This window comes from Coffea arabica, chromosome 5c (assembly GCF_036785885.1).
Source record: "Coffea arabica cultivar ET-39 chromosome 5c, Coffea Arabica ET-39 HiFi, whole genome shotgun sequence".
NCBI classification, from domain to species: domain Eukaryota; kingdom Viridiplantae; phylum Streptophyta; class Magnoliopsida; order Gentianales; family Rubiaceae; genus Coffea; species Coffea arabica.
The window spans coordinates 16306153-16331335 of record NC_092319.1 but is presented as its reverse complement, the minus strand read 5'-3'; the positions used below and the strand labels follow the sequence as shown (position 1 = coordinate 16331335).

At 35.8% G+C, this 25183-nt stretch overlaps 2 protein-coding genes and 1 long non-coding RNA gene across 8 annotated transcripts; 1 reads left to right on the top strand and 2 right to left on the bottom strand.

The window, feature by feature from the left end:
- Positions 1 to 2531: 2531 nt before the first annotated feature.
- On the bottom strand, positions 2532 to 2957 carry LOC140007222 (uncharacterized). Its single transcript, XM_072049920.1, has one exon. It carries the CDS (start codon positions 2955 to 2957, stop codon positions 2532 to 2534), a length of 426 nt encoding a protein of 141 aa, XP_071906021.1.
- Positions 2958 to 4561: 1604 nt separating this feature from the next.
- LOC113690374 (protein ENHANCED DOWNY MILDEW 2-like) lies at positions 4562 to 24744 on the bottom strand. Of its 5 annotated transcripts, none has more exons than XM_072050634.1 (20): positions 24521 to 24744; positions 23618 to 23698; positions 22882 to 23294; positions 22703 to 22799; positions 21221 to 21274; positions 20989 to 21134; positions 20379 to 20475; positions 20162 to 20260; positions 18104 to 18351; positions 17898 to 17987; positions 17325 to 17816; positions 17037 to 17181; positions 16842 to 16943; positions 12333 to 12425; positions 9940 to 9981; positions 8749 to 8859; positions 5744 to 5815; positions 5540 to 5658; positions 5363 to 5426; positions 4562 to 5246 (listed from the first exon to the last, which is right to left on the bottom strand). In XM_072050634.1, exons 3-20 carry the CDS (start codon positions 23289 to 23291, stop codon positions 4821 to 4823), a joined length of 2907 nt encoding a protein of 968 aa, XP_071906735.1. In that variant the 5' UTR covers positions 23292 to 23294; positions 23618 to 23698; positions 24521 to 24744; the 3' UTR covers positions 4562 to 4820. The 5 variants fall into 5 exon arrangements, with proteins under 5 accessions (XP_071906735.1, XP_071906736.1, XP_071906737.1 ...); XM_072050635.1 differs by having other exon boundaries at positions 23618 to 23678; XM_072050636.1 differs by having other exon boundaries at positions 23618 to 23675.
- On the top strand, positions 7718 to 13260 carry LOC113690375 (uncharacterized). Of its 2 annotated transcripts, XR_003448426.2 has the most exons (3): positions 7718 to 7844; positions 10801 to 10916; positions 12844 to 13260. It is a non-coding gene; the product is annotated as an uncharacterized lncRNA (long non-coding RNA). The 2 variants fall into 2 exon arrangements; XR_011815021.1 differs by lacking the exon at positions 10801 to 10916.
- Positions 24745 to 25183: the final 439 nt, after the last annotated feature.

Sequence of the window (25183 nt, the reverse complement as noted above, 5' to 3'; positions counted from 1 at the left end):
TTTCTCATATTTTTCTTTACATAGCAATCATTTTGCATATGTCCAAATTTGCAACAAAAGTGACACATGATAGAAGTATTTTGCACATAGGTGGATTTAATACAACTAATTTTCTTACCTCTTATCATAGCAAAATTATTTGTGCCTTGAAAAGATTTTCTTTCTTTTGTTTGAGAAAACTTTTATTTTTCATTTTGGAGAAACTCGTTCAAGTCATTAATTCTTTTCTTTAACAAACTTTGTTCCTCCAATATTTTTTCATAAAACTTTGTTTTCTCTTCCAACTTCTTTTTCAAATTATTTTTGCAATCAAAAACACTTTTTTGATTTTTTAAATCATCATTTTCCATTCTCAAACATTTGTTTTCTTGAAACAGTTTGGCATTTTTTTCCAACAAATCATTTATTTTTGTTTTCAAATCTTTATTTTTAGCATAAGATTTTCTCAAATTTTTATGCATTTTAATTATAAGAATTTTCACATCATCATCTTCATTATCTTCATCACAAGAAGAGTGATAAGAACTTACCTCATCTTCTCCAACGGCCATTAGTGCCATTTTGGCCAACTCTTCTTTTTCTCTTTTTGAATTGCATTCATCCCATGTAATTTTGCAATCTCCTCTTGAACATCTCTTGAAACTTTTGATGTGAGGAGTTATATCATTGTCCACTTCCATGATTTCATTACCCATGAAGGATGGGTTATCCCCCACTTGAGATGCTTTAAAAGCTATGCCTCTCTTATACATTCTTGCATTTTCTTCCTCTTGCACTTTGAATTTCAGCTTTAATTCATAAAAGGTTAGAAAATTCACAAGAGATTCAATGGACATAGAATTTAAATCCTTTGCCTCTTCTATAGCATTTATTTTGTTTTCCCATTCTTTTGGCAAGACATTCAAAATCTTTCTATTTTTCTCACCCAAAGAATATTCTTTTCCAAGCAATTTAAGATCTTCAATAATGTCACAAAATCTACTACACATCTTATCAACATTTTCAAGAGGATGCATTTTGAAAAATTCATATTGAGAAACAAGCAAAGATTTCTTTTGTTCTTTAATATCTTGGTTACCTTCATGAAATACACACAATTTATCCCAAATATCTTTAACTGATTTACAACCTTTAATCCTACTAGATTCATTTACATCTAATGCATTGTACAATATACACATGGCCTTGGCATTCAAAGAAAGGTATCTCTTATCTTTTTCATTCAATTCTTGTCTAGTCTTTAATCTACTCAAATTGGTAGTAGAGTCAACTATTCTAGTTTCATAAGAACCATCTTCTACCACATACCATAATTCAATATAAACGGATTGTAAGAAAATCATCATTCTTTGTTTCCACATGCTAAAATGAGAACCATTAAACATAGGTGGTCTATCAATAGATTGACATTCTAAAAAAGAAACTTTTATGGTTGCCATGATCTTTACTCTAAGCGGTTAATCTTGATCAAAAGAAACCAAGCTCTGATACCAATTGTAAGGCCTGGTGCAACCCAATGAATACAAACAATATCACAATGATGCACAAAGATATATCAAATTTAAGCACAATAAAGAAAACTTAATTAAAGAAAAAAGATAAGAAATGTAAACCAAATATCAATCCAATAGCCTCTTCAATAGATGGCGATGCTAACCAAGATGTACAAGTGAAGGCTCATTCCTTCCTCACGCCAAACTCTCTTTGGTTGAGCCAAGGAGTTTTACAACTATTCTAGTTAACCCTCAACAACCTACACTTGAAAGATCACTCACCCAATTAAGAACTATTTTATACAAATGAGGCAACCTTCACCAAGGTTTTACCTCTTCAAGTGATAGGTTCACCTTCACCAAGGTTTTACTCCTCCTAGAGAGTAACCTTCACTTGAGCAACCTCACAACCCAACTTCCCCAACCCCTTATACAACCAACAAAGAATCTTTCTACTCAAAAATCTCACTTGTAAGCTTGTATTTTGTGTTGGCAAAAGTCTCCTGTCTTCTTGTGCTTTGGGGTCTTTATAGAAGGTGAGAAATGGCTCCAAAAGGCTCTCAAACGGTCAAATATTAAATGCTGTCAAAACTAGCCGTTGGCCTGTCGGACGTCCGACCGCATAATTATCGTCCGAACCCATCGTCCGAAAGTCAGCCAGGTTGTCGTTCGGACGTCCGATGGGATATTATCGTCCGACAGCTCTGCGTCTGAACATAGTCAGTGAGTCAACAATATTTTGTGAAATTTTTAGGACGTCCGATGAGATAGATGTGCGTCCGATCCTTCCGGACGTCCGATGCTTCCATACGAGTGTCCGACAGAGATTCCTTCTGGATGTTCTTCATCCTTTCGGACGTTCGATAGTTTCCTTTTGGCCGTCCGACATGAGTGACCTGATTTTGCTTCTTCATTTGGTTGGTTTTCTTTCCTTGATACCATTGAACCTGATTCTAACAAATTTCTCACATAAAAACATTAGACCAAATCTACATTTTGGTTTGTTAATCATCAAAACCAAGGATTGATCGACCAAGGTCAACACAATCTTTTCCATACTGTGTGCTTTCTAATTTCCCAGCTGGTTTCCGGATCAGATGCAAGTCTTCGATTCGTCATTTCACTTTGTTCCTTTGCAACAACATATCCAGTCTTCACAGTGTAAATCCCAAACTTGCTATAATTCCAAAAGAATCTGTCTTTTCTATCATATAAACTAAGGGGGATATTAGTAATGTGATCCACATCAACAACATTAAACCAGTGCTTCAAGAGATCATTCTTCCACTTTCCTCCCTCTATTTGCTCGTGGACAAACTCGAGTTGACATCCTATTGGTTTGACCGTTGTTACTCTTCCATCAACCAAGCCAGGTATCCATCTATCATGCCAAATTTTCACTGACCTTCCATTTCCCACTTTCTTCCATAGCCCCTGTTGAAGTAGTTCTCCTTCCTTATGCATGCTTTTCCAACACCAAGAAGCATTGTTAGGTGGTTATTGTCCTAACCAGTCATCCTCTTTCATATACTTAGCCTTCAGGACTTTGCTTACTAACAAATTTGGATTGATAACAATTCTCTAAATTTGTTTTGCAAGCAGGGCCATATTGGAGGCTTCCAGGTCTCTAAAACCCATCCCCCCTTTCCCTTTGACCTCTGAAAGTTTACTCCACCTAATCCAATGTACTTTTTTTTCAGATTCCCCACCACCCCACCAATACCTAGCGATTCTAGCACTAATGGCTTTGCACAAACCTTTGGGTATTTTAAAGCAGGACATAATGTATGTAGGCATAACCATAATGACTGATTTGATCAAAACCTCTATACCCCCTTGGCTAAGCAACTTTTGTTTCCATCCTTGAAGTTTACTACTAATGTTACTCATCAAATACCCAAAAACCTGGGTTTTAGCTCTCCCAATGGTCATCGGAAGACCTAGATATTTACCACCATGAGCTTCCCTCATATTGTCCAACACCTCACTAATTTCCCCTCTAAGCATCATGGGAGTATTTCTAGTAAAAAACATGGCAGATTTGTCAAAATTTACCACCCGTCAAAATTCAAAAGACTCAAAACTAACTTGCTAGCTAAAAGGATAAAGCTTGGGTACTAACCAGTCATGGTATGATACTTCATTCATCAATTTACATTCTCTTGGCAGATTGGGACATTCACCAATTTACATTCTCTTGGCTGATGAAGATTAGTCTGCTCTATGGCTTTTGGAATACAAAATGATTGTTATTTTATAATATTTTAATAGTTTATTGTTTTGGACTATTACTTGTTAATCCACTTTGTTTCCTTTTTATATGCTTATGCTCTACGTTCTCGAAATTTTGTGGTGTTTCATTACTAATTTTCACTTAAAAAGTTAATTTATAACTAGCAGTGTAGAAAAAAATTACTACATTATCAGTATATAAAAAGATAATCCAAAATTAAATGAGCAAAACGAGTTAAGACACGATACTGACATATTACCAAACAAATAGAATATGACAAGACCATGACATAAAATTTAAATGTGGAATTTATGAGTTTATATATATATTTTGACATGAACAAGAAAATGACACAACACGACATATTTATAGCCCTACAACCATTAATCCAACAAAGTAATAATTTATTTGATCGCTGTAATGTAATCTCAAATTGCTAAAATAGATGCATCATTAACCTTATCAAATCCTATTCTCACTAAAATAAAATCAATTTAAAAATAAAAAACAGACCATAAAAAAATTACCACGCTCCTAACTAAAATGTATTATACATTAATAATAATCACAAAAAAAAAAAGAAACAAAAAAGTGACAATACCAGGGCTCTCCACAGGCAAAAAGCGTGACCTCACAAAACTTTAAGAGAAGATGACGCATGAGACTAACGGTACGGGAAAAAAATATTATTCTTTCTTAACTACTGATTCCTGAATTTTGGGTTCCTGCTTTTAGTTTATGACGCTCAGGTTGCACATAAAATGTTTGTCACAAGTTCAAAAAAGAAAAGAAACTAGAAAATAGGAAAAAGAACACATTCAGTAACGCAAGATAATTCATCGAAGATGAACAGTTTACCCAAGGTAATGGATTATACATTTTTAAGTCATACAATTTTGGTAGAAAGTTACCGACCGAAACATTCCAAGGCAAATAGAAGTTGTCAACACTTTAACAGGCTTTGAAGCTCATTCAAGTTGGAAACAGTAGAATTGAGTAATTGTTAACATTGCTTTTGAACTTTCGCGGACACAGCAGAAAACTGCACTTGGAACACCCATTTGTCCAATCATGGCGAGCAGTTTTAACAGAGCCTACACAATTTCCCAATCCATGTCGACACTATGATCTTCAGCATCAGGACATCTGTTCTTCAGCTGGCGATCAAACTGCATCTCAGCACGAGTGTCCCTGAGCTGATTAGGTTGAGTCCCATCAAATTCATCAGGCAAATCATCCAGCATACTGGTAATGTCACTGTAGCCTTTCATGACACTAGAAAAATCATGGTAACAGTCATGCTTATCTTCCATTAGATAATTCGAAACAGAAGGTTCAACATTGATTTCCCTGATACGGCCAACATCTAGTTCCATGCTAATATGGCCATGCTCTCGAGCTATTGCTTTGTGCTTGACAGTCCAATCAGGGCGACTCCATAAATATAATGGTGGTGTCTCCGCGTTCCACTGCTCCATTTGCTGAGCAAGCACATCCACTGACCCAGGCAGATAAAAGGACTGATAAAAAATTATTTGAGTAAGTGATTTACTTCATCCTCAAATTAGATCAATGTATGGGGGTTGGCAGGCAGTGAAGGGGAGAGCGAGAAGATGCTAATTGCTAATTTTCTTACCTTCCCAGAAAGTAATTTGTCATCTTCCCAAATCAAATCATATGGCAACTTTCCCCTGTCAAGTCTGTAGTTGCCAGAAGGAAAATAATAACAATAATAATGAGCAGGTAAATCATACTTTCTGGAATTTCTGAAGTACAAAGTTTATCTTATAGCTTCTTTAAGTACAAATTTTACCTTTTAGTTTCTTTAGGAACAATGAGAATCATGAGCTTTGGACTGAATGTCAGAGCTTTTGAAATGAACGTATTAGCCAGAGATGCATGGACGCCAAAAGGAGGATTCAGCCCCATGATCTGTTCACGATGAATAGTGAGGATCTTCAAATATAACTCTACAACATAGACAAAGTCACAGAAAGCCACCTATTTCGCAACTTACAAGATTTGATCCAGCAGGTAATTCATCTTGACAAATACTCATCCAATTCCTTTTCTCAAAACTGAAAGCATTCTGAAGAACAGTAGCAAAGCATTAAAAGGAGAAAACTAGGCATTAAAAATCATTGCTCATGAGGGGCAATAAACGCAATCTTTATCAGATCAAAAGATGTGGGATGAAAACCAAAACATTAGCAATGACCTTGAACATGATCATGAACTGATAGCCTAAACAGTTTTAGGTTTATTACTTTCAGCTATGGCCTTATATATACTTAAAAATGATCCATGCATGGAACGTAAAACAATTGGGCCAGGACATGCTTCTTCACTTTAAGTTGCTGCTACCTTAGAAAGACTGCAGGAGAGATGCAAATATCATGAATTTCCAGTAATATACTTTTTTCTAATGTGTGCCTAAGAAGCAAATTGACTATGCATGTCCCCAGTAGTTTCTTGTTAGGTTTGCAGTAAACTTGGTGAAAAAGGAAGGGTTGTTATATGAAGATGCATGCATTACCTCTTTTCCCCAAATATTAAAGCTCTAGCTGCACTGAAGGAGAAAATTAATGATACTCAGGTTAACCAAGTTAGTCTTTGCGGTGAAACAAGCCCTATGTCCCATCCACATTTTCTAAAGTTATGGAAGATGATTTCTTTTCAATGCCTAAACCTAAGCAAAAGAAACTTTCCCTTTCAGCACTTCCTTTTTCCTATCTCAATATTACAAGATACAATATAAAAAAAAAAAAAAACAACGGAAAGTATCATCCCATAGGAGAACAATAAATTATAACAGCACATAAAATAAGAAGATCCCTCACTAGAAAAACAAAGCAAAAGCTAATCCTGGCTACTGATTCTTCTTCAATTAAAGATTTTATCCTCAGCATGGATTCTAATGCCTGTCTTTGAACAAAAAAATGGAGATGTATATGCCGGATCTAACCTAATGTACAAGACACCTGAAGCAACAATCCAAACTGCCGAAGATATTATCTCCCATGATTATGGGATTTTATTGCTTATGATCAATCAAGTTTGAATAGATTAACTAAAATAAAATATAGGATATGAGTTGGTTACGTAATCCCTAAAATCATGGTTCTATTACCTTAACTTGTGGCAGAACTGTGATAGGGTTGTCCTATAAATGCGTACCTTGTAAGCATATTCGGTGTGTGGGAAAATAAAGAAAAGCAGAGTTTTGTTTATTTCCTTTTCTTTTTTAAAGTTTACACAAACTTACCATGGAATTAAAAGCAGCTTGCACAGGAATATTGGTATTTTGCCCGACAACCTTGTTCTATTCAATACCTTCCAGAAAATATTTATATTGCTTTCCAAGCAGCACGAAGAAAAAAGAGCAAACCCAGCAATGACATTGGTCAATAGGAGACATGCCTCACTAGCACTGACCTTTATAAAATAAACAAAGCATTCTTATTCAAAACCCACCATCTTAAGCAATTGACTTGTTTATTGAAAGAAGTGTTAATCGTCTGTGATTGTTCGACCCATGGAAAGGATACCTTTTGAATCCCTCTGAACCTACTTTACACCAAAGAGCAATGAACTGCATCTCTAATGCATTGAATCTTGGATGATTGTAACAGATCTGACAGATTGTCAGATCAACATTGTGATTCCTATTTGTATCACATATAACTACCCATCAAGCACATATTCAGAAGTGATTACCTGGTTTAGAGCATAAACTGATCACAAGCATCCTTCACCAAGAATCATGAATCATAATACAGGGGTTTGTCAGTCGAGGAAACTCTAAGTTTGACAATGGCAAGAACAAGGACTAGAGTAAAAAGAACCAAGGGATTTTAACTGCTAAGACAAATAAACCTTAAACTGTCTTGGAAAAAAAATTGAAAAAGAAACTTTCAATAAGATGCATCTTTCTGTTTCTCCCAAAGACACAAGTCATTCACCTTTTTTTCCCTAAACCTTCTTTCAGAACTTCAATGCTCAACTTTTAATATATCAACTAGTTTCACCCGATCTGTTGGAAGTCATACCTGAAAGTATTCTTCAAATATTTCAAGCCAATCAACAACAGCTCAACCATGGCTTTTTGCTAAGATCAGGTATGTCTACCCTAACTTTCTTTGCAAAATCTACTTGCTCAAATATATCTCTAAGCAGCACTTACTGCAGTAATAGATTATCCTGTATGGATATGCAAAGATCCCCCATTACTGAACATCGCTTGGTCTGAAATAATTTGATCTTTTAAAATCCTAAACAAATGCTGGACCAAGCTAGTAGAAGCTAAAGCTAAAAATCATTAATCTAACTTGGAAAGGCAATTTTGAACCTGTATGTACTTTGTACTTGGGCCACCAAGATCACTACTACCTTTAGATGGCCCAGTTCTCTTGGCCTATGAGAAGTTGCAAGCTTTTGTGTTCATTTCTGTTTCATGTCATAACTAGTTTTATTTTCTTTTAAACGAGGTTCAGAAGAATATCTATTACACCTTCTATGATTTCCTACTTTCTGTACCATACTCAGTGGTTATTATACTTACCCAGAGGCTATTTTCCTTTAGATCTCTTAGAAAATGTTCGGAAAATGTTCGGCAGAAGATTTTGAACTGTTTTTATTTTGCAAACCATGATAAACAGGGTTAGAATATGTGGCAGGTTGACGTCAATGAAGCATTAAATGCACAATAAGCTATTCTCATAATGATTAAGCTAAATAAAGATACTTATGGTAGAGAGTTTACTTATTAACTCACATCAAAAGCAAATGGTAAAATCAAATTAACATAGATAAAGATTTGTTTGGTTTTTGACACAGAACAACACAAGGAATAAAACTAGATGCAGTCACGAACATAATTCAAAGGTCCTTAGTCTTCGACTAAGGCAAGCTGTCATTATGCGAAGCAAAATCGAGAATTTGCATCTAGATTGTGTGAGCAAAAAGTGCCTCAAGCTACATGTCTCAGAATGCAATGCCAAGAACATATGATGAAAACTGCACCTTGGGTTGTATAATATCATAGTTTTTGAAGGAGCACTTCCTGCCCAATTTGTCCAGAGCTTCTTTCATTAAACAACTGAAATCATTTGAGCCACAACAGAAGTCGACTATCTGCTCAACAGCGTTAATTTAATCAGATATGAAATCAAAAGAACATGAACAACCATAATACTAAGATGCCAAGGATACAAAAGACTCCCCCAGCAGTTTAATAATTTAACAAGGCAATCTCTCCAATTGCAGATTGTCAAGGCAATCTCAATGAAGATTAAACCAATCATTTCAAAGAAAACCGTGACAGCCAAAATAAGTTCTTCCTGTTGTACATATCATCTAACTCACTATACTATTTAACTCAAGAAAGTACATGTTTCATAAAACCAGAAAGCACATAGTTGAAAACTTCCATTTTGATCCTGAATTCTTCCATCAGTCAGACAAATCTACTTCATTGTGTGGATATGTAGCGAATTTCAGTAAATGGTCAGAAATTTAAAACTTGAAGAGTGCCAAGCACATCAAAACACGAGGATTAGGAATGTGCAGAAAATGGTGATATTTTAGATGTGAAGGCAGATGTATTATAACGAAAAGCTTCTCTACATTTATATTATACAGATGCATAAATCTTCTACACATCAACGGACAAAAATAATCAAAGACCTCATTTTCAGTTGCCACAATCGCAGCCCATGATGTCTCAGAGTATGATGCCAAGCTAAAATGGTGAAATGATATCCAGCATGGCAAAAGTTCAATAGTTTCTTAAACATTTTATGGTAGATGAATTTGGCATGTTTCCACAGAAAATGGATATCTACAGATTTATGCTTCATACATCACCCAGATAAACAACATTTAAGAAGACCATGCAAATGCACATTTTGCTTCTTGTTTCCAATGCAATCATTCCATAGTGCAAATGGCTAAAAGCAATCAAACTTAGCATGTCTATTTAGTAATGGTGCCTAGGATATAGGTTATGTTTAATAAAACCAGAGGATTAAGTCTACACCAAAGACAAAATTGCTGAAACAGAGAACTTTGGCCATGCAGAACAACATAATCATTTCTGCACTACCTAATTCTTTCATGTAAAGGAGTAAAATCATTTCTGCACTACCTACAGTTCCGCCCACTATATACGCAAAATCAAAGTAGATGATAAATATGAGATCAGTTTGATCTTACTGTATCACCATCTTCAACGTACCACCGGAGCCTGTCAACTACCTGGAAAATTGAGCATTTTATCAGCAGGTATTTATGTTCAAACAAAAGCAAAGAGCACATATAACTAACTATTCCATAAAAACAGAAAATTGATAAGTTGATGGGAGCAAGAATGGTTCATTATACTGCTAATTGTAAGAAAATATTAAAATGCAAAAACAAACGACGATGCAAAAAATGTGGAGTACTTTCATGTATGCACAAACACATAAACAATCATACTGCGGCTTTTGTTTTCCTTTTCCAGAAAGATGAATTATACTCGTAGGTCTCTAGTTAAGATCTCAAATAATAGAACGTCCAAAAAGCATGGCTGCTGTAAATGAAACATCTGGAAAAAGTATTAATTATGCTGAACCTTAACAATCAACAGTATGAAATCCAATAAAGTAAGCATTGCTTACAGCAATTAGAATGCAACATCCAAGTCAAAACATGATAGGATAGAAGCACATCATGCTGTGCTTGCTGTCCCAAAATCCCGATGAAGGAAACCCTTTCCACTACACAAATACCCAATAAGTAAGAGAAGATTAATAAAACGGCAATGTAAGATGACCATCCAAAAGTCCCAAGTTAATCGTTCTCTCTATGGGTAATAATATTTGTGGCATTATAATATCCAGAGGTGCAAAACTTGGCCAACATGAGTTCTTCCTCTCACCCTTCTTCAAAGTTGCTGTTTCCAACAAGTATCCCATAAAAGTACCCTTGCTGTATCATATCAAACTGAGTTCTTAAAGTAAAATGATAAGTTGCTTTGAAATATGCAGTAATTTTTGTTATAACATGAACAAAAAATTCTTTAACTATTTGCAGGTTGATCTCAAGAACAGAGATGTGAATGAAGAAAGCTACCCAATGACACCATTGGAAAATTGTGCCAAAATGTAAACACTGAGCTTAGGCATTGAAAGTCCAGAGTTCCAAGAGTGGTACTGGCATAATCCTTTCACAAAGAGTTAAATTTATTTTTGCCTTAGATTCAGACAAAATGACAAGATAAATGCTCAAGTTTAGACAAACTACTAACAGGCCTTTTGCAATGACATAGCCAAAGCAGTTAAAGGCCTAAAATTTTAAGTCCGCATCAGTCATGTACGAATTACGACAATAACAACATGCTTAAATAAATCTCCCTGAAATGCCCATACAGTACTTTAAAGGACATTATTGCTCTTCACATAACATTTAAGTATCCCAAGTACCTTTTCCTTCCACCAATATTTCAAATTCCACATCTAAATAGATCCACCATAATTACTAAAGCCATCACTTTGACAACACCTACCAGTACCTACAATCATCACTCCAAGGCAAACTGCCTAACAGTACAAACGTACAACACAAAAGACAAGGACAATAAAGTTCTCTGCCTGTATATCATATTAATTATTCATACATGGTCTATGTCCATTGCTGTTCATCTCTTTTCTATTTCTTTTGTTTCTTGTTTCCTTTTTTTCACATTCTGGGGATGTGGTGTATGTATAATGTATCTTTTGAATGTGCATCATGTGTTTCTGTTGGCCAGCTTTCATGGCTGTGTATATCAAGGAGAACAAGGAGTAGAAGGGAAGAAAAAGCGGAGGTGGGTAGTTGGAGAGAGATATATGGCACATCCTGGGGTAGGGAAAGGAAACAAGATTGAGGTAGGGAAAGATGAATGAAGCTGTGCAATGTGTGGCACATGAGGAAGCTTGGTGGGGAAGGGGATAGACTTTTTCTCCTACAATTTTTTGGCTTTTCATCTCATAATTACTTCCTTTTCTTAATCAATTGAGAATATGATTACTTTCCAACAAGTTTTGACAATTTCATGTCAAATGATTAAACAGTACAGTCATGAGAATTCTATTCTAACTATTTTCTAAGAGATAAATTTGATTTACCTAAACTTCAGGGTCTAACTTATAATATGACCAAACCTCATCAGTGAAATGTAATTGGTCTTTCAAAATATTCTAAGTTAAGAAGAGAACTACTATAATAAAGCCCAAACATTTTTCTCCAACAACATTGAGGCCTTTTTAATTTCTAAATTCGGCTAGTAAGCTTATACTTTCTTCTCATTTTCATAGTTTTCAGTTTTCTCAAGTGTGAAGTTTCTGATTACAAGTACAGAATATGAACGAGTACATGCAATAATCAGACAAATAAAACAATCTTCTCTCACACATCACAATTCTAAGACATGCATCTGATTAACTTTTCTATGTCCTATCCACTTGTCATTCAGGAAAGAACTTCAAAAGCCTCAAGTCAGAGTTAGAAAGGCGTCCTAATTGTCATTGCATTTCAAGAGTAAGCAACAAAGATGTCCTAATACAAAGGGACAAAATTTATCTTGCCTCCTTCAGCTTATCCACTTTGGTGAAGTGACGACCAAATGAAGTGTAGCGCTTAGAATGGAGAAAAGGAGCTAGAGAAACCTTCAGCTTCCGCTGCATAATTTGAACAAAACATGCATTTAGTGTTTTTACCTCTTAGTCAAATAGCTGTGAAACTATGCAAGAAATTACAAATCATGAAGGAATATTGAAGAGTTTCTCATAATCTTATAGGAGTATATCATCACTCAAACATGTCACTCAACCTGAATGGTATGTAGTTTGAGTATACCAAAATTTGAAAATTACAATGTGACTTCTACAACTGGAAAATTATGACTGGCATGTGAAATTATTTACCATCTCAATCTCATATATTTACCCATAAAACATGAACAAAAGCATATAAGTTCCAACATAAGCACTCAAATGTTCTCAACCCTTTGCTCTATGATTTTCACTTAATTGTTTTCAGCAATAAAAAAGTGCCATCTTCAGCTCAACTTTCTGTTACTGTTTGTTTACTTTGCAGGCAACAATCGACGGCTTGATTAATCCAGTATTATCCCTTTTCTGATGGAATCTCTCACAAGGGATGACTAGTCCCACTAGAACGTGTTATCCCACATGTGTAGGATAAAATTACACCATCCAGGGGCACAAGGAAATTTTTTGAAGGACGGCAATATGAAGCCTGACACGTAATTTTTTTCTACCTGGCCCTCAATAAGGACATTTGTAAGTTTCTTTTGGTTCTCTCTCGGCAATATCTTATCAATTATGTAGAGCAAACAAAAAAGCCGAATCACGGCCTTAAAATGGGTTAAGAGCCTAGGAGTCCTTCTGAGATGACTCATTTGTCAGTGTAGTCTGTGAACTCAAGCAACCTAATTGTGCAGAATTGAAGCTGCAGTCATTGGCTAATGGACTCTTTGCATATTGTGTTCCATCAATGGCTTATGAACTGCCTGAATAAAAGCTTTGACACTGTTAATATTCCCAATGGTTCACCTGATAATGTTCCAAATCAACTTGTCAGCACGTGAACAAACGTTTGAGAATAGGTCAAGAGGGACAAACATGATGTAGTTTTCCTGACCAAAACTACTTGCAATTATCTTGGTAAATCATAATGTTTCAATAAAGCACTTACAATTCCCAAAAACCAAGGGATACTAAGTATGAATCTAAATATCAATAAATTGCTCTGATGTTAATAATGGCCAAATGAAGCAGAAAGAAATTTCCCCCTTCAAACTCTGCATACAGCAAATTGGAAGATGCTAAAGTTGCAGATGATGATCATAATGGTTTTTCAAGAACTATAGCCTTGTTCCTAGAGTAAAATGTTTAGTTCCTATTTCCATACAAAAAATGCATTAGGACAAAGGAAAGTCAAATTTATAAGTCTTTCAGTTGTGAACAGTGGCATGGCCACAAGGTCTTTCCACTGGGTGCTAAACTAATATGTTGTAGTAGTACAATATTTTAATGTACTAGTAGTTTTCTCTCTTCTCGCCTTCCTTCTCCCCACCCCTCTTCTTGGAAAGGACAAATCTTAAGTTAAGAAATAAAGGATCCCAAGCTGTCAAGCCGAAATAAGAATACTATATTGTGTGGCAACTAAGAACCGAGTTTTCCTCTGGAAGATAAAACTTTATTGAAATGCTATGTTGGATCAAGTATTTAAAGTCAGCAGTAGGAACACTTATACAATGTAAATGAGGTAAATGAGGCTATATAGAAAAGGCAAAGATTTAAAATGAATTGCTGCAAAAAATTTGGTGAACAATTTATGCTGTGTCTATGCATATAATCATATTTAGGCCTAGTTTGGGAGTTTAGGAGAGAGGAGAAGAGAATAGAAACCTTAAATTATGAGAGAAAACAAGGGAGAAATTCTAATATTGTTTGGGAGTCAAGGAAAGAAGTGGAATGGTATTAGATATATAAGTCAAATAAAAATTTGTATCACATCAAATTTAAGGATAAAATCACAATTTTAAAAAGATTTATTAGTTTCCAGCAACTCTCTCCTCTTCTCTTCCCAATTTTGACGGAAAATTCTTTCTAATTGTACAACAACTACAGATCCTCCCAAATCAGTTTGTTTCTCTTTAAGAAACTCCCAAGCAGTTGAAACTTTAACTTTCTCTCACTTTCTTTTCTTTTCTTCTCAAATCTCCAACTCCCAAATTTAGTCTTGAGGATTAGGCAGTGGCCGCAAGCTACACAAAAACATTCAGGGTCTCATATTATCTATGTAAAAGGCTCCAACAGGGTCAGTGGCAACAATTGGCCCATTGTACGTCATTTCCTGACCATAAGGGATCACATTCATGGTACAAGGAAAATTTTGCTTAAACCCAAAAGGTTAGCATATGGGTAACTGCATTATGAAGGCAAAATAACTAAAGAATGTAAAAGATACTTCACAAGTACTACATACGAGTGTTCCAAAGATCATATCAACTACTTGGTAAAACTTAAGAGTGGTGAACTTAAGTCATTATGAACTTAAGTCATTAAGTGGAAGAATAAATAGAATTGACATTAGGTTAATATTGAAATTGTGAACTTTGAACCATCAGGACTTGCAATTAAAATTTCCGCAGGTCTTGTGTGTGAATTGGTACATGTAAAAATGGAACTTTGATGATTTGACTGAGGCTACATTGATTGCAGGATATTGAAACATTATTCCAATGTGGATTGGGTCTAAACTCTATAAATCTAACTGAAGTTAACTACAATGCATCGAACCAAAGTAGTCTTGCTTAGGGAGTTTAATCTATTGCCGAGAAATCTATAGGATGCCATCTTCAGCAACAGGGCATGACATTTATTCTACAATGATTTCGTAGCATTAACCTTTTGCAGATTTGAGTAACTATATTCTCAGATATCCTTTGTTGCTACCAGGCTGCTGCTAGTGAATCATAAGTAGAACTAGAATTCCTTGTTTCCTGCTCCTTTACTTCTTGTTCTTGCAATTATTGAATTCAGATGCCACTCTCAACATGCATAACCTGCTGCATGAATATTGGCACTAGAACTTAAAGTTTGACCACCATGTTCTCTGAAGGAGAGAGATGCAATGATCCTAGAACAAAAGGATTTAAGCCAATTAAGAGAGAGGGGAAAAAAAGAAGGTATTTTACTTGATTCCTGAGTCCGGTGGGCTCTTTTTTAATAGTCAAGTTGTTGAAATTTCCCAGTAAAAGCTGGTTTGAGAGATCAAGGACAATTTGCAGCAAAATCCAAAATATTGCATGCAATATCACTTTGAAGCTGCTACCTGATGAGTTCGTCTATTTTGAGACACCAAAAGATTCTCAAAGGAAAACTCTTAACTAGAAGATGTCAACTAATGGACTTGAGAATGATTGTTCTCCAACAAAGGGATTTTTCTTCACAGCTTCTCCTCCTTCAAAACTTGTTGGACAAAATTATAATATTTACTTGTCTCAAATGTTTTGAAAAAGTCAAAAGCTTTCTCATGCGCACTGTACTGGCTGGGATTCAGAATCAGCTTTTTTCCAGTTGAGAACACCTTATATTTATAACAGCTTTTAGCTTAAAGCAGAGCTAAAATCACAGGATATTTAAGCCCACTTCACAACAGAGATATAATGTCGAGACTATGAGGATAAAAACTAAGAAAAAGAAAAACACTACACACACACAGAGAGTTCTAGATAAGCTTATCTGGCAGGAAAAATAAAGCTGAAAGTAAATGTAGTGCAGGTAGGTAAAGTATTGAGAAGTAGAGGATCTTAAATACATTTAAGATAACTTGAAAAGGACAGATATGCTTTGTTACTGCAGAAATTGATTTAGCAATTCCAGCAACTATTTTGAAAGGTTAGAAGTCAATAACTCATTCGATTTGAAGACAAGTCAAATCAGCTAGCTGTCCTGCCCTGTTATTCAGCCACAAGAATCACTCAAAAGAGTGCTTAAATCTCATGTTGAAAAGCTCAAGATCAAGTTTGACCAAGGGAGAATGATGCAGAGTGCTGAAACCTCACTAGAGTGTCTATGGGGGCCAAATTATTTAACTATAAAGCCTGAGAATACGTCACAATTTGACTACTAGAAACTTAGTTCAAGTAAGGGTCTACGTATATGTCTTGGATCTTAGAGTTTAATTAATTCATAGATAAGTCATTCCAATTTGTGGCCAATCTAATGTCAACCTGCCTATAACAGGATATGATGAGCTTGTTATAAGCTGATTTTACCAAAAGAATATTCAGCTCACAGAGCTTTGATGTCAAACATGATCCCAAGGAATCATTCCTTATTTTTTTAGACACCCTCCAGTTTATTTTGTCATTTTCAATCCATTATCTTCTGAAACACTTCTACAGTTTTTGCTCAGAATGAAGCTAGTAAAAACATCAAGGTAAGCCATTATAATGAACTTGTTATATTCAGTGATGTATAAAGTTTCTTAAGGAAATGGGTCTGCTGATAAAAAATTGCTTCCCTGGTACATATTTAGACTTTAAATTTTCAAGTACATACCCTCCATTTGACTAACTGATGAAGAATTTCCGGTTCACAGACTGCTTTTGCTTCCTCTATGGTGCCCCCATCTTCTAGTTTCTTCAATGCAGTGCGAACAGCCTGAGAAGGATTATCAGTTGAGGAAACAAGGCCTTCAATCCAGTTTCTTATTAAATTATAGTTGTCAGCAATAGATGTAAGCTAAGACAGTACCTTCACAGCGCGCTCTACCTTTCCCATGGTCATGCTCTTGTCATCCATGGATTTTGAGTATACATCCATGCTTTTGTTTTTTTTCTGCTTTAAAAATTCTTCTTGATTAAATGATGCAGTGGACCTTTTGATTAATGCAAGTACTCTGCAAAGTGGTAAGTTGTACTTAAACTAATAAATTTCATAAAGAGGTATAATGCAATAGAATACTCTTTTCATGCTGAAAGAAAGGAAAGGCATTAAGATTGCAGCTTCTATAATAGGCAAAAAGAAGACCAAGACAATTACCTCTTTTCTGCTTCTGCATTTCCTGACGGCTCAATCCTTTGTGCCTTGTTTGTAGCAGTTGTCGCTGTTTGCCTGCTGTCAATATTGCCACTCGATACATTCTTAAACTTCAACTGATCATCTTTTACATGTGACTTACCTTTATCCGCTATGAAATGCCTGTATTTGTCCCTGACGGGCATCCAATTATCCTTGGAAGAGTTTGGAGAGGATCCAATTTTTCCTACCAGGACTTGTTTGCGAACTCCTTTCTCAACATTTTCAACAAATTTACCAACTTTAAAGTTGCTATGAATTCCCTTTAACTGATAATTCATTTTTGCTACAGGTTTTTCTTCAAGAGACCCAAGAACCTTACTTCTCCTTCCAGACACAACCTGCACTTGAGCAGGTAGCGACCCTGAAGTATGCTGCGGCTTCTTTGTATCAACATCAGGAAAGACTAGATGGTTTCTTTTTGGAGTTCCAATTTTAGGAATTATATTATGGTCCCTAGACAAAGAAGTGCTTGGCAGTTTACAAGTGAATCACTAAATGAGCAAAAACTCAAGCAGTAAGTTCAAAGAAACTTACATGCAATAAATCAAGACACGATTGTGCAAAAGATTTTCCCAAGCCCGTTGATAAATCTTTCTTTCTTTGTCACTTTCAAACATTATAGTCCTGACAAGAATATTTGCATAAAGAAAAAGTTACCATTATCTGAAACTGAAGTCTTCTGGGCAAATTCACAAACAGCATTAATGGAAACCTCAAATAGGAAAATTAAATTTGGAAACCTGGGCAAGCATTTACGGTGGTATGCCTTTGGGCAACGTCTGCAAATTGCAAACTGCAATTCATAGACCTTTTTATCTTCAACTTGCTTACATTCAAAACATTTATGTACAGGGCAGGTAAATGAATCTCCTTCAGCAATTTTACTGCAAAGTTCTTCTGCTTTTGTAACATCAGATGGATGAAGGAGCTTTGAAACACACTTCGGATGATAAAAGTGCCCGCAAGTTGCAGAAACACAAGGGAAGACCTTGAAAAGATGAGATAAATTGGTTAAAGGCTTCAAGCTAAATGCTCCAGCAAGTCAAAGGAAGATAAAGAAATAGAAGAATTTAGAAACATATTCACAATCCAACAGAATAAGGACCGAAACTATATGCAGGTCAACCACAGAATTCATTCTGGAAAGAGAATATTCAAGAGCAACTAATCTGTTCACCTTTCAATTTCCATTACCATAGAAATTGTAAACTTCACACTAAATTCTGAGCTGCGTATTCTTCTGAATCATGATGCTGGACTTTCTAGCCACACAAATTGAGGGCTTCCCTCTATCTAGTGCAAATTACTATTATTACATAACAATGCTTCATGTTTGGTGATTGTTATACATCTCTTGCAAATGTAAATGCCAAGCACTCATCATGTCTTGAGTAAACGCCAAACTGAAGATGAGAACTCAAGGAGATGAGAGGATCATCGATGTGCAGCCTAGTCCCCTGATGTTTCAATTTCATCAATCTATCTCCACAATGTTTCAAAAAATTTTCTTTTTAATACAACCTATCAATCTAATTTTTAGTCTTACATGTATTTGTCCTCAAGAGAATACAACACCAAATTCCCTTCCCCTCCAAGCCCGTACCCTTGCAGCCTATTACAATCCCCTCAACACTCACCTCCCAAATCCAGTAGCCATCTCCTTCAGGCCAACTACAAGCTCCAGTCATGACAAACCAATCCTCTTTTTACCCACTGCCACCCCCCACCTCTTCTAAATGCACAGTGACCACCCCCAAACACCTCGCAGATCCATCCACATCCCTCTTATCCAGGCAGCCTCCTTCCTCCCAGCACCATTCAACAGCCAGACTGCTGTCCCCACTCCCCCCAAGGCAGCCTCTTTCCTCCCAGAACCATTCAACAGCCAGATGTCTCCACTCCCCGCTTTCTTTGCAGTATCTTTTGTCCTTTCTGTTTAACTCACCTAGCCTACTTCTAACCACTTCTTACAGCAGCAATACCCTCGTTTCCACTCCTCATAATCCCTGCGTTGCATCTTCCAGTGTGTCAAGAGAATATAAGTATTCTTGTAGATAATAAATTAGTAAGGGTATTCTTGTAAATAGTTTGTTAGGTTTGTACTCCTATAAATACTAGTTGGTCACTCATAATACAGTGACTAGATGTTTTCCTCCCAAGATACCTGTTGTCACAGTGATACCCACTTTCATGCCACCCCATCTTTACCTTAGGGTGTGCGGATTTTTGTTTGCCTGTATTAGGTGATCCAGAGAGACATAGGAGAGAAAATGCTGAAAAATTAGAAAATTTAGTGGGTAAATAGATGCAATTGACTCATTGACTCTATATCAGAGTCAAATATACCCTGGAGAAGGGCGCTACTAGTGTAATAAGACAACTGTTGCTTTTACAAAAACGAGCTAGTCTAATTGAGGAAGTTGAAATTAACCACCATAAGATACCACCAAAAGTTACTGAACACGTAGCAGCAGGTTGTTTGCACTTGTGCAGTTAGAATAATTCATGACAGATTGCTTATTCATCCAAGCAAAAGCATCATTTTAGGCCCCAATTAGAATATCCAAACAAATTTGACTGCATTATCAAGTGCTCTCCAACAATGTCGTAGTCATATTGGAGGCATGTACTTATTCTTCAATAATGCCAGATTACTTACAGACATGTACGCTATCTTTACAACTCAATGGACGTAGGCCACAACTATAATATTCCAACAAATTTGAATGCATTATCAAGAAGCCCTCCAGTGATGCTGTAATCATATGTAATCTAGTAATCATATGTAAGATTCTCACCTCTGCCCCAGAAGATTTGTTGGAAGAACCCAATGAGCCACAAGCAAAGCATTGATGCTGCTGATACTGGCAATTCTTGCAAAGGAAAATCTGAATTGCCTGTTGGAAAAAAGGAATTCACAACACAAAAATTCTGAGTTAGCTAGTTCCAAACAAGTGCCAGGGAACTATTTACAACAGCACAAAAATGAGGCTATGAGCTTAAAAGTGCTCCTACTTCTGCTTGTTCGTGACTATAGCCAAGAGATTCACAAAATGAATGAGCTCCAGATTCTTTGGTAGGATGAAAGGATCTTATGCATCTTCCTTCACAACTGCAATGTGTGTAACGCAAAATGACATGATAAAAAGTCAGAAACAGCTCTGGTAAAAGCATACAAGCTAAAAGGGAAGAATAACAACATTAAATTAACCCCGGTACGATGTCAGGCATGTGAAGAGAAAACTTGTGGATTACATAGTGAATGAAAACGTAAAGGTCTTACCCAGTTATTTATAGTGTACACTGTCCGCCAACAGTGAGTACAATATTAGAAGGAAGAAAGAGACATGCTTAATCATAATAAATCCAATGGCAGGTCAGCATGTTGACCAAGGAAAAGGAAAAGGATGATTGGGTACGATCATGGTGAATATCCATTTAACAAAGTTGCCGGACTAGCAAACTGCTAAATTGTGTATCCAACGCATTTCTACAAGAATCACCTTAGTTCTTTCCCCTTCCATTACTGGCAGAAAAGAACCAGAATATGACATCCTTTAATCATTTTGATTATCAATCTCCTAATAGGATTAAATGACAAAGAGACTAGGAAAATCTTGCATACCACAAAATTTCACCACCATCATCACAGTATGCACAGACAGAATCAAAAAGTTGCTTCCTGTCTTCATCACCATCATCATCCTCAACATCAATATCATCATCACAATCATCAATAACAAACTTGAGATTCTTTAAAGCTTGAGTGTCCTGCAACGTAAAGCAAGTAAGTTGTAGGTGTAGAGAAATCTAATGAGCACCAAATGAGGGAAAAGGAGGATATAGGTAGCACAGACCTCCTTGGCAGCTTCTCTCTTATCATGCATCTTGGAAATAAAAGTTGCCATATACTGTCAGAAAAATTGTAAAATATAGCAGCAAAAAAGCAGTCAATTTTGGGAAACACTTAGAATACCTTTGCACATTTGTTGAGTACCAATAATCTGACAGTATTTAACCACAACCATCACAATACTGCAGCGGTATAAATGCACACAATTGAATGTAGAATTTGATGAGTCAGGAATTACAGTTTATAGCTCAAAATGGAGGGGGAAAAAGATGGCAAACATCAAGATGAGGGTTACATGTTAACTTGTGCAATTCAGGAACAAAGTATCACTATCCTAAAATGGTTCTCTGTGGCAATCTCTTCGGGTTTCTGGTGTATCATAGGAAAGAATTTTACTTCATTGATATCCAGAGCAACCATTGCATGTTCTGATGTCCCATTACAGCAATAGGATGTCACTGCATAGGAATGCTGATTATGAGAGGCCATCTGAAGTGTCACTCAGAGAACCAGGAATATGTCAGCAAAGTAGATTGGGCAGATGTATTTTTGGTACAGCGATGGTTTCCAGCTAATGTAGTTTACTACTACCTCCATTTCAAAATGGACAGTCTACTTCATTAATCTAATGTAAGTACATAGAACGGTAGTAAGATGTGTTACCAAGAAACGCTTTCTTGGTTAAGGATCAAGAAGGATCAAGATAACAGATATCGCACTTTCTTAATACATATAATGCTGAAGGGAAGGATTTGGTGTGATGTTGACTTTAATTTAATCTTTGCAAAAAACATTATTGTCCATATGCCTAATGCTATTGTGACTCAATCACTACTAAAAACTCAAAAAGATTGACATCATTATGGAAAACTCAAGTCTAAGAAATGAAAGTAAAGCATGCATTGGATACTGAGGGAAGGAACAACATGGCAGAAAGCGAGTCAATAGGTGATTACAATACTTATAACTGCTGATAATTTTCCAGCAATTCACATTGGCTACAATGTATTCCTTTCAATAATTTTTTTTTTTTTTGAAATACTTTCTGTAAAGGTGCAACTTCTTACCAATAGAAAGGGCTTATAGAAAGGAAACAAAAAGTATAGTGGCAAGGTTTATTTGTCTACCAACTAGATAGTCAAGTACAATTTGACTATTTAGATGTTTTAGTAACTGGTGCTATTTAGGAAGCACTGTGACTTTTGGTCCAAAGTTACATATAAAAGCAGTTGATCAACAAAGTGATAATAGTGGTCAATTCTAGAAGTGTAATTTACCAATTACTCATGCAAGTAAACTGGTTATGCAAAAAACACAGCAGCAAATCTATTACAATCTGATAAATGACAATGAGAGTGAGGTTCTCAAATTGAATAGATAGCATTGTTAATCTTGGTTGAAGTCAGAGAAGATGAGTAAAAACCAATTGATGCATAAGACGGATCCATAAACTGGGTGTATTCAGAGTAATGATAATATAACTAACCTCAGATTTTGCAAGATCTTTATCCCTCAATGCAGCTTCATTGATCAATGGCATGTGACCCAATAGATCATTCTCAGATGGCAGAATCTCAAATGTACTACATTACATGATTTAGTGAGCAAAAGAAACAAACAAAACTAACCAACAAGATTAGAAAGGAAATGTAAAATTACGCATGCCTGAAGGTTTTCAGTATCTGATTCCACAGGGCATCTTGAGATCCACTTGGATTTTTTTTAACAAAGTGGAGAAAGTGAATTGTAATCAGTATTGTTTTGATCGTCTCTTCATAACTCTTTCTTGGTCGATAAAGTTTTACCCACAGTTTCTCCTTAGAAAGCACATATACTTCAGGCATGACATAAGAAATATCAAATTTCCATGCAATGACTTTCTTATATATTTGCTGAAGACCATCATCAGAAGTCCCACATACATAAATCTGCGTACAGAGCTCCTCTGTTATCTCTCCATCATTCCACTGAAGCGGCAGCGTGGAAAAGGAAACCAGTTCCCCAATGTGGTCAACAAAGTAGTATTCCGTTACGGAATCTGGTACAATCTCACCTTCTTCATCAGATGAGGCCATGACCTGTATGCACCAAAAGAATATCTAAATGTTCTTCCATCAATATTTACCACAAAACTATGGTCAGATAAAAATGTCATAACTATCCACATGTTGGCATATCTGGGTATATAGGCTTGTAGACATGCACATATGCACCAAAACAGCGTAATCAGGCCAACAACCAATCAATTGTATCCTAGTATGACAATTAAATATAAAATTCGTGCAACCAGTAATGCAAGTATCATAAAATTTCAACTTGGAAAACAACATAAAACCAAGGAAATCTGTGCAGTTAGACAAAGCATCTTCACCATAGTTGTCAAAAAGAGGCATATGAGTACCTGAAAAGTGGAAAAAATCAAAGATCATAAATCCTCAAAAGCTAAGCATTTTTCCTGGCTGCTACAATAAAGATGAAAAATCTGTTCAACAAACAAACATGACAATTACGCAAGTGGCAGATTAGCATTTTACCATCTAATGGAATTTGCACTAATGTTTGAAGACTCCTAACTGTCGAAGATAAAAACCATCAAATACAAATTTTCTATAGTATGACTCGTCACAACAACTTGTTCAGTTTAATGCCAAAACTTGCAATCTCAATCATTTGATTTCCATTCAACTATTAGCCTAAACCAAAAAAATGTTTTAAAAAAAAGTACTACATCTCAACACAATTCTTGAACTCTTCTCTCATAATGTCCACATGCTGGCAGCTAAGTAACATTGACCCTTTACACCTCTAACTCAGCTGCTTTCTTTCAGTAACTAGCTCTTTAAATTAAAAGAATATTTGCCAACACAATATCTGGATAAATCTGCACAACTTTTCTTGTCACGTCCTGGTTTCGGGGAAAATTCAGCTAAGTTACTAACCATTTTGTCTAAAGTTTTATGAGGAGTCACCATATAATAAACACAGTAAAATCCAAACTATGATAGCAAAGAAGGAAAAACTTTACAAACTCTAGACCTGCAGTCTGCAGAAAAGCAAAAGACAGCCAAAGGAACAGAATAGTGCAAAGAAAAGAATCCTAGAACATTTAAGTGAAAAACAAGAACCACATTCTCAAAAATTTCCAAATTGCTTCTAACTTTGCTTGATTTAGTGGGGAAAGTAGCTAAGAAGACTTGTACAAGAAAGCGTGATTCAGCGGGAGAGAAGAATTGAGCAAAGAAAAGAACAAAATAAGCAGAGCCCAAACGAAGAAACTATGGGTTAGAGAGAAAATGGGGGTTACCACTAGCTCGGAATGAAGATGGAAGGGACGATCACTCAAGCTTTTTGTCTGTTTCTGTCACGCTTTTTTCTGCGCCTTTGTCAGAGGAAAGGACAATGCGACTGTTGTGAGTAAGAGGAATGAGTTGAGAAACGAAGCGGTGAAATCATTTATGGGTGCAATGGACGGTAGGAGATTGGGCCAGCCGTTCATTGCACTGGGCGATGGGCGGCTGGCCCTGCAGCTGCAGACCCCCAATCCTGGTTACATAAACCAAAGGGATAACTTCGGAAACCTCTCATGAAATTTTTAATAATTTCATCATTTTTCGTCGTGATTCTAAAAATATCAGTAATCTCTTCTGAAACCAATTTTCTTATAACAATTTAGTTCAATTTAAAATAATAATAATAAAAAGATAATTTCAGATGTGAGAAGATTTGTTTATGCTAAAAGTGCCCCTCAACTATTATATTAGTTAGATTAAATATTTGATCTAACTTGTTAATTTACTTATGGGGCCATTACTATACATGATCAATAAAAAATTTTCATTATCCATAACAAAAAATAAAAACTTTCAAGATTTAACAAAAACATTTTTTCCATACCTGAAGATTCTTGCTATTACCACGATTATAAGAAAAATCAACTCAAGTGAAATCTCTTTATATCTTATTCCTT

What these genes read in the sequence shown, in the direction of transcription:
- LOC140007222 (XM_072049920.1), bottom strand. Translation starts at nt 2,957, where the DNA reads ATGCATAAGGAAGGAGAACTACTTCAACAGGGGCTATGGAAGAAAGTG.
- LOC113690374 (XM_027208235.2), bottom strand. An exon ending in ATAGTCACGAACAAGCAGAA is followed by an intron (nt 20,261 to 20,378) that starts GTAGGAGCACTT and finishes TTTTTCCAACAG; the next exon opens with GCAATTCAGATTTTCCTTTG. An exon ending in CACCGTAAATGCTTGCCCAG is followed by an intron (nt 17,988 to 18,103) that starts GTTTCCAAATTT and finishes TATTCTTGTCAG; the next exon opens with GACTATAATGTTTGAAAGTG.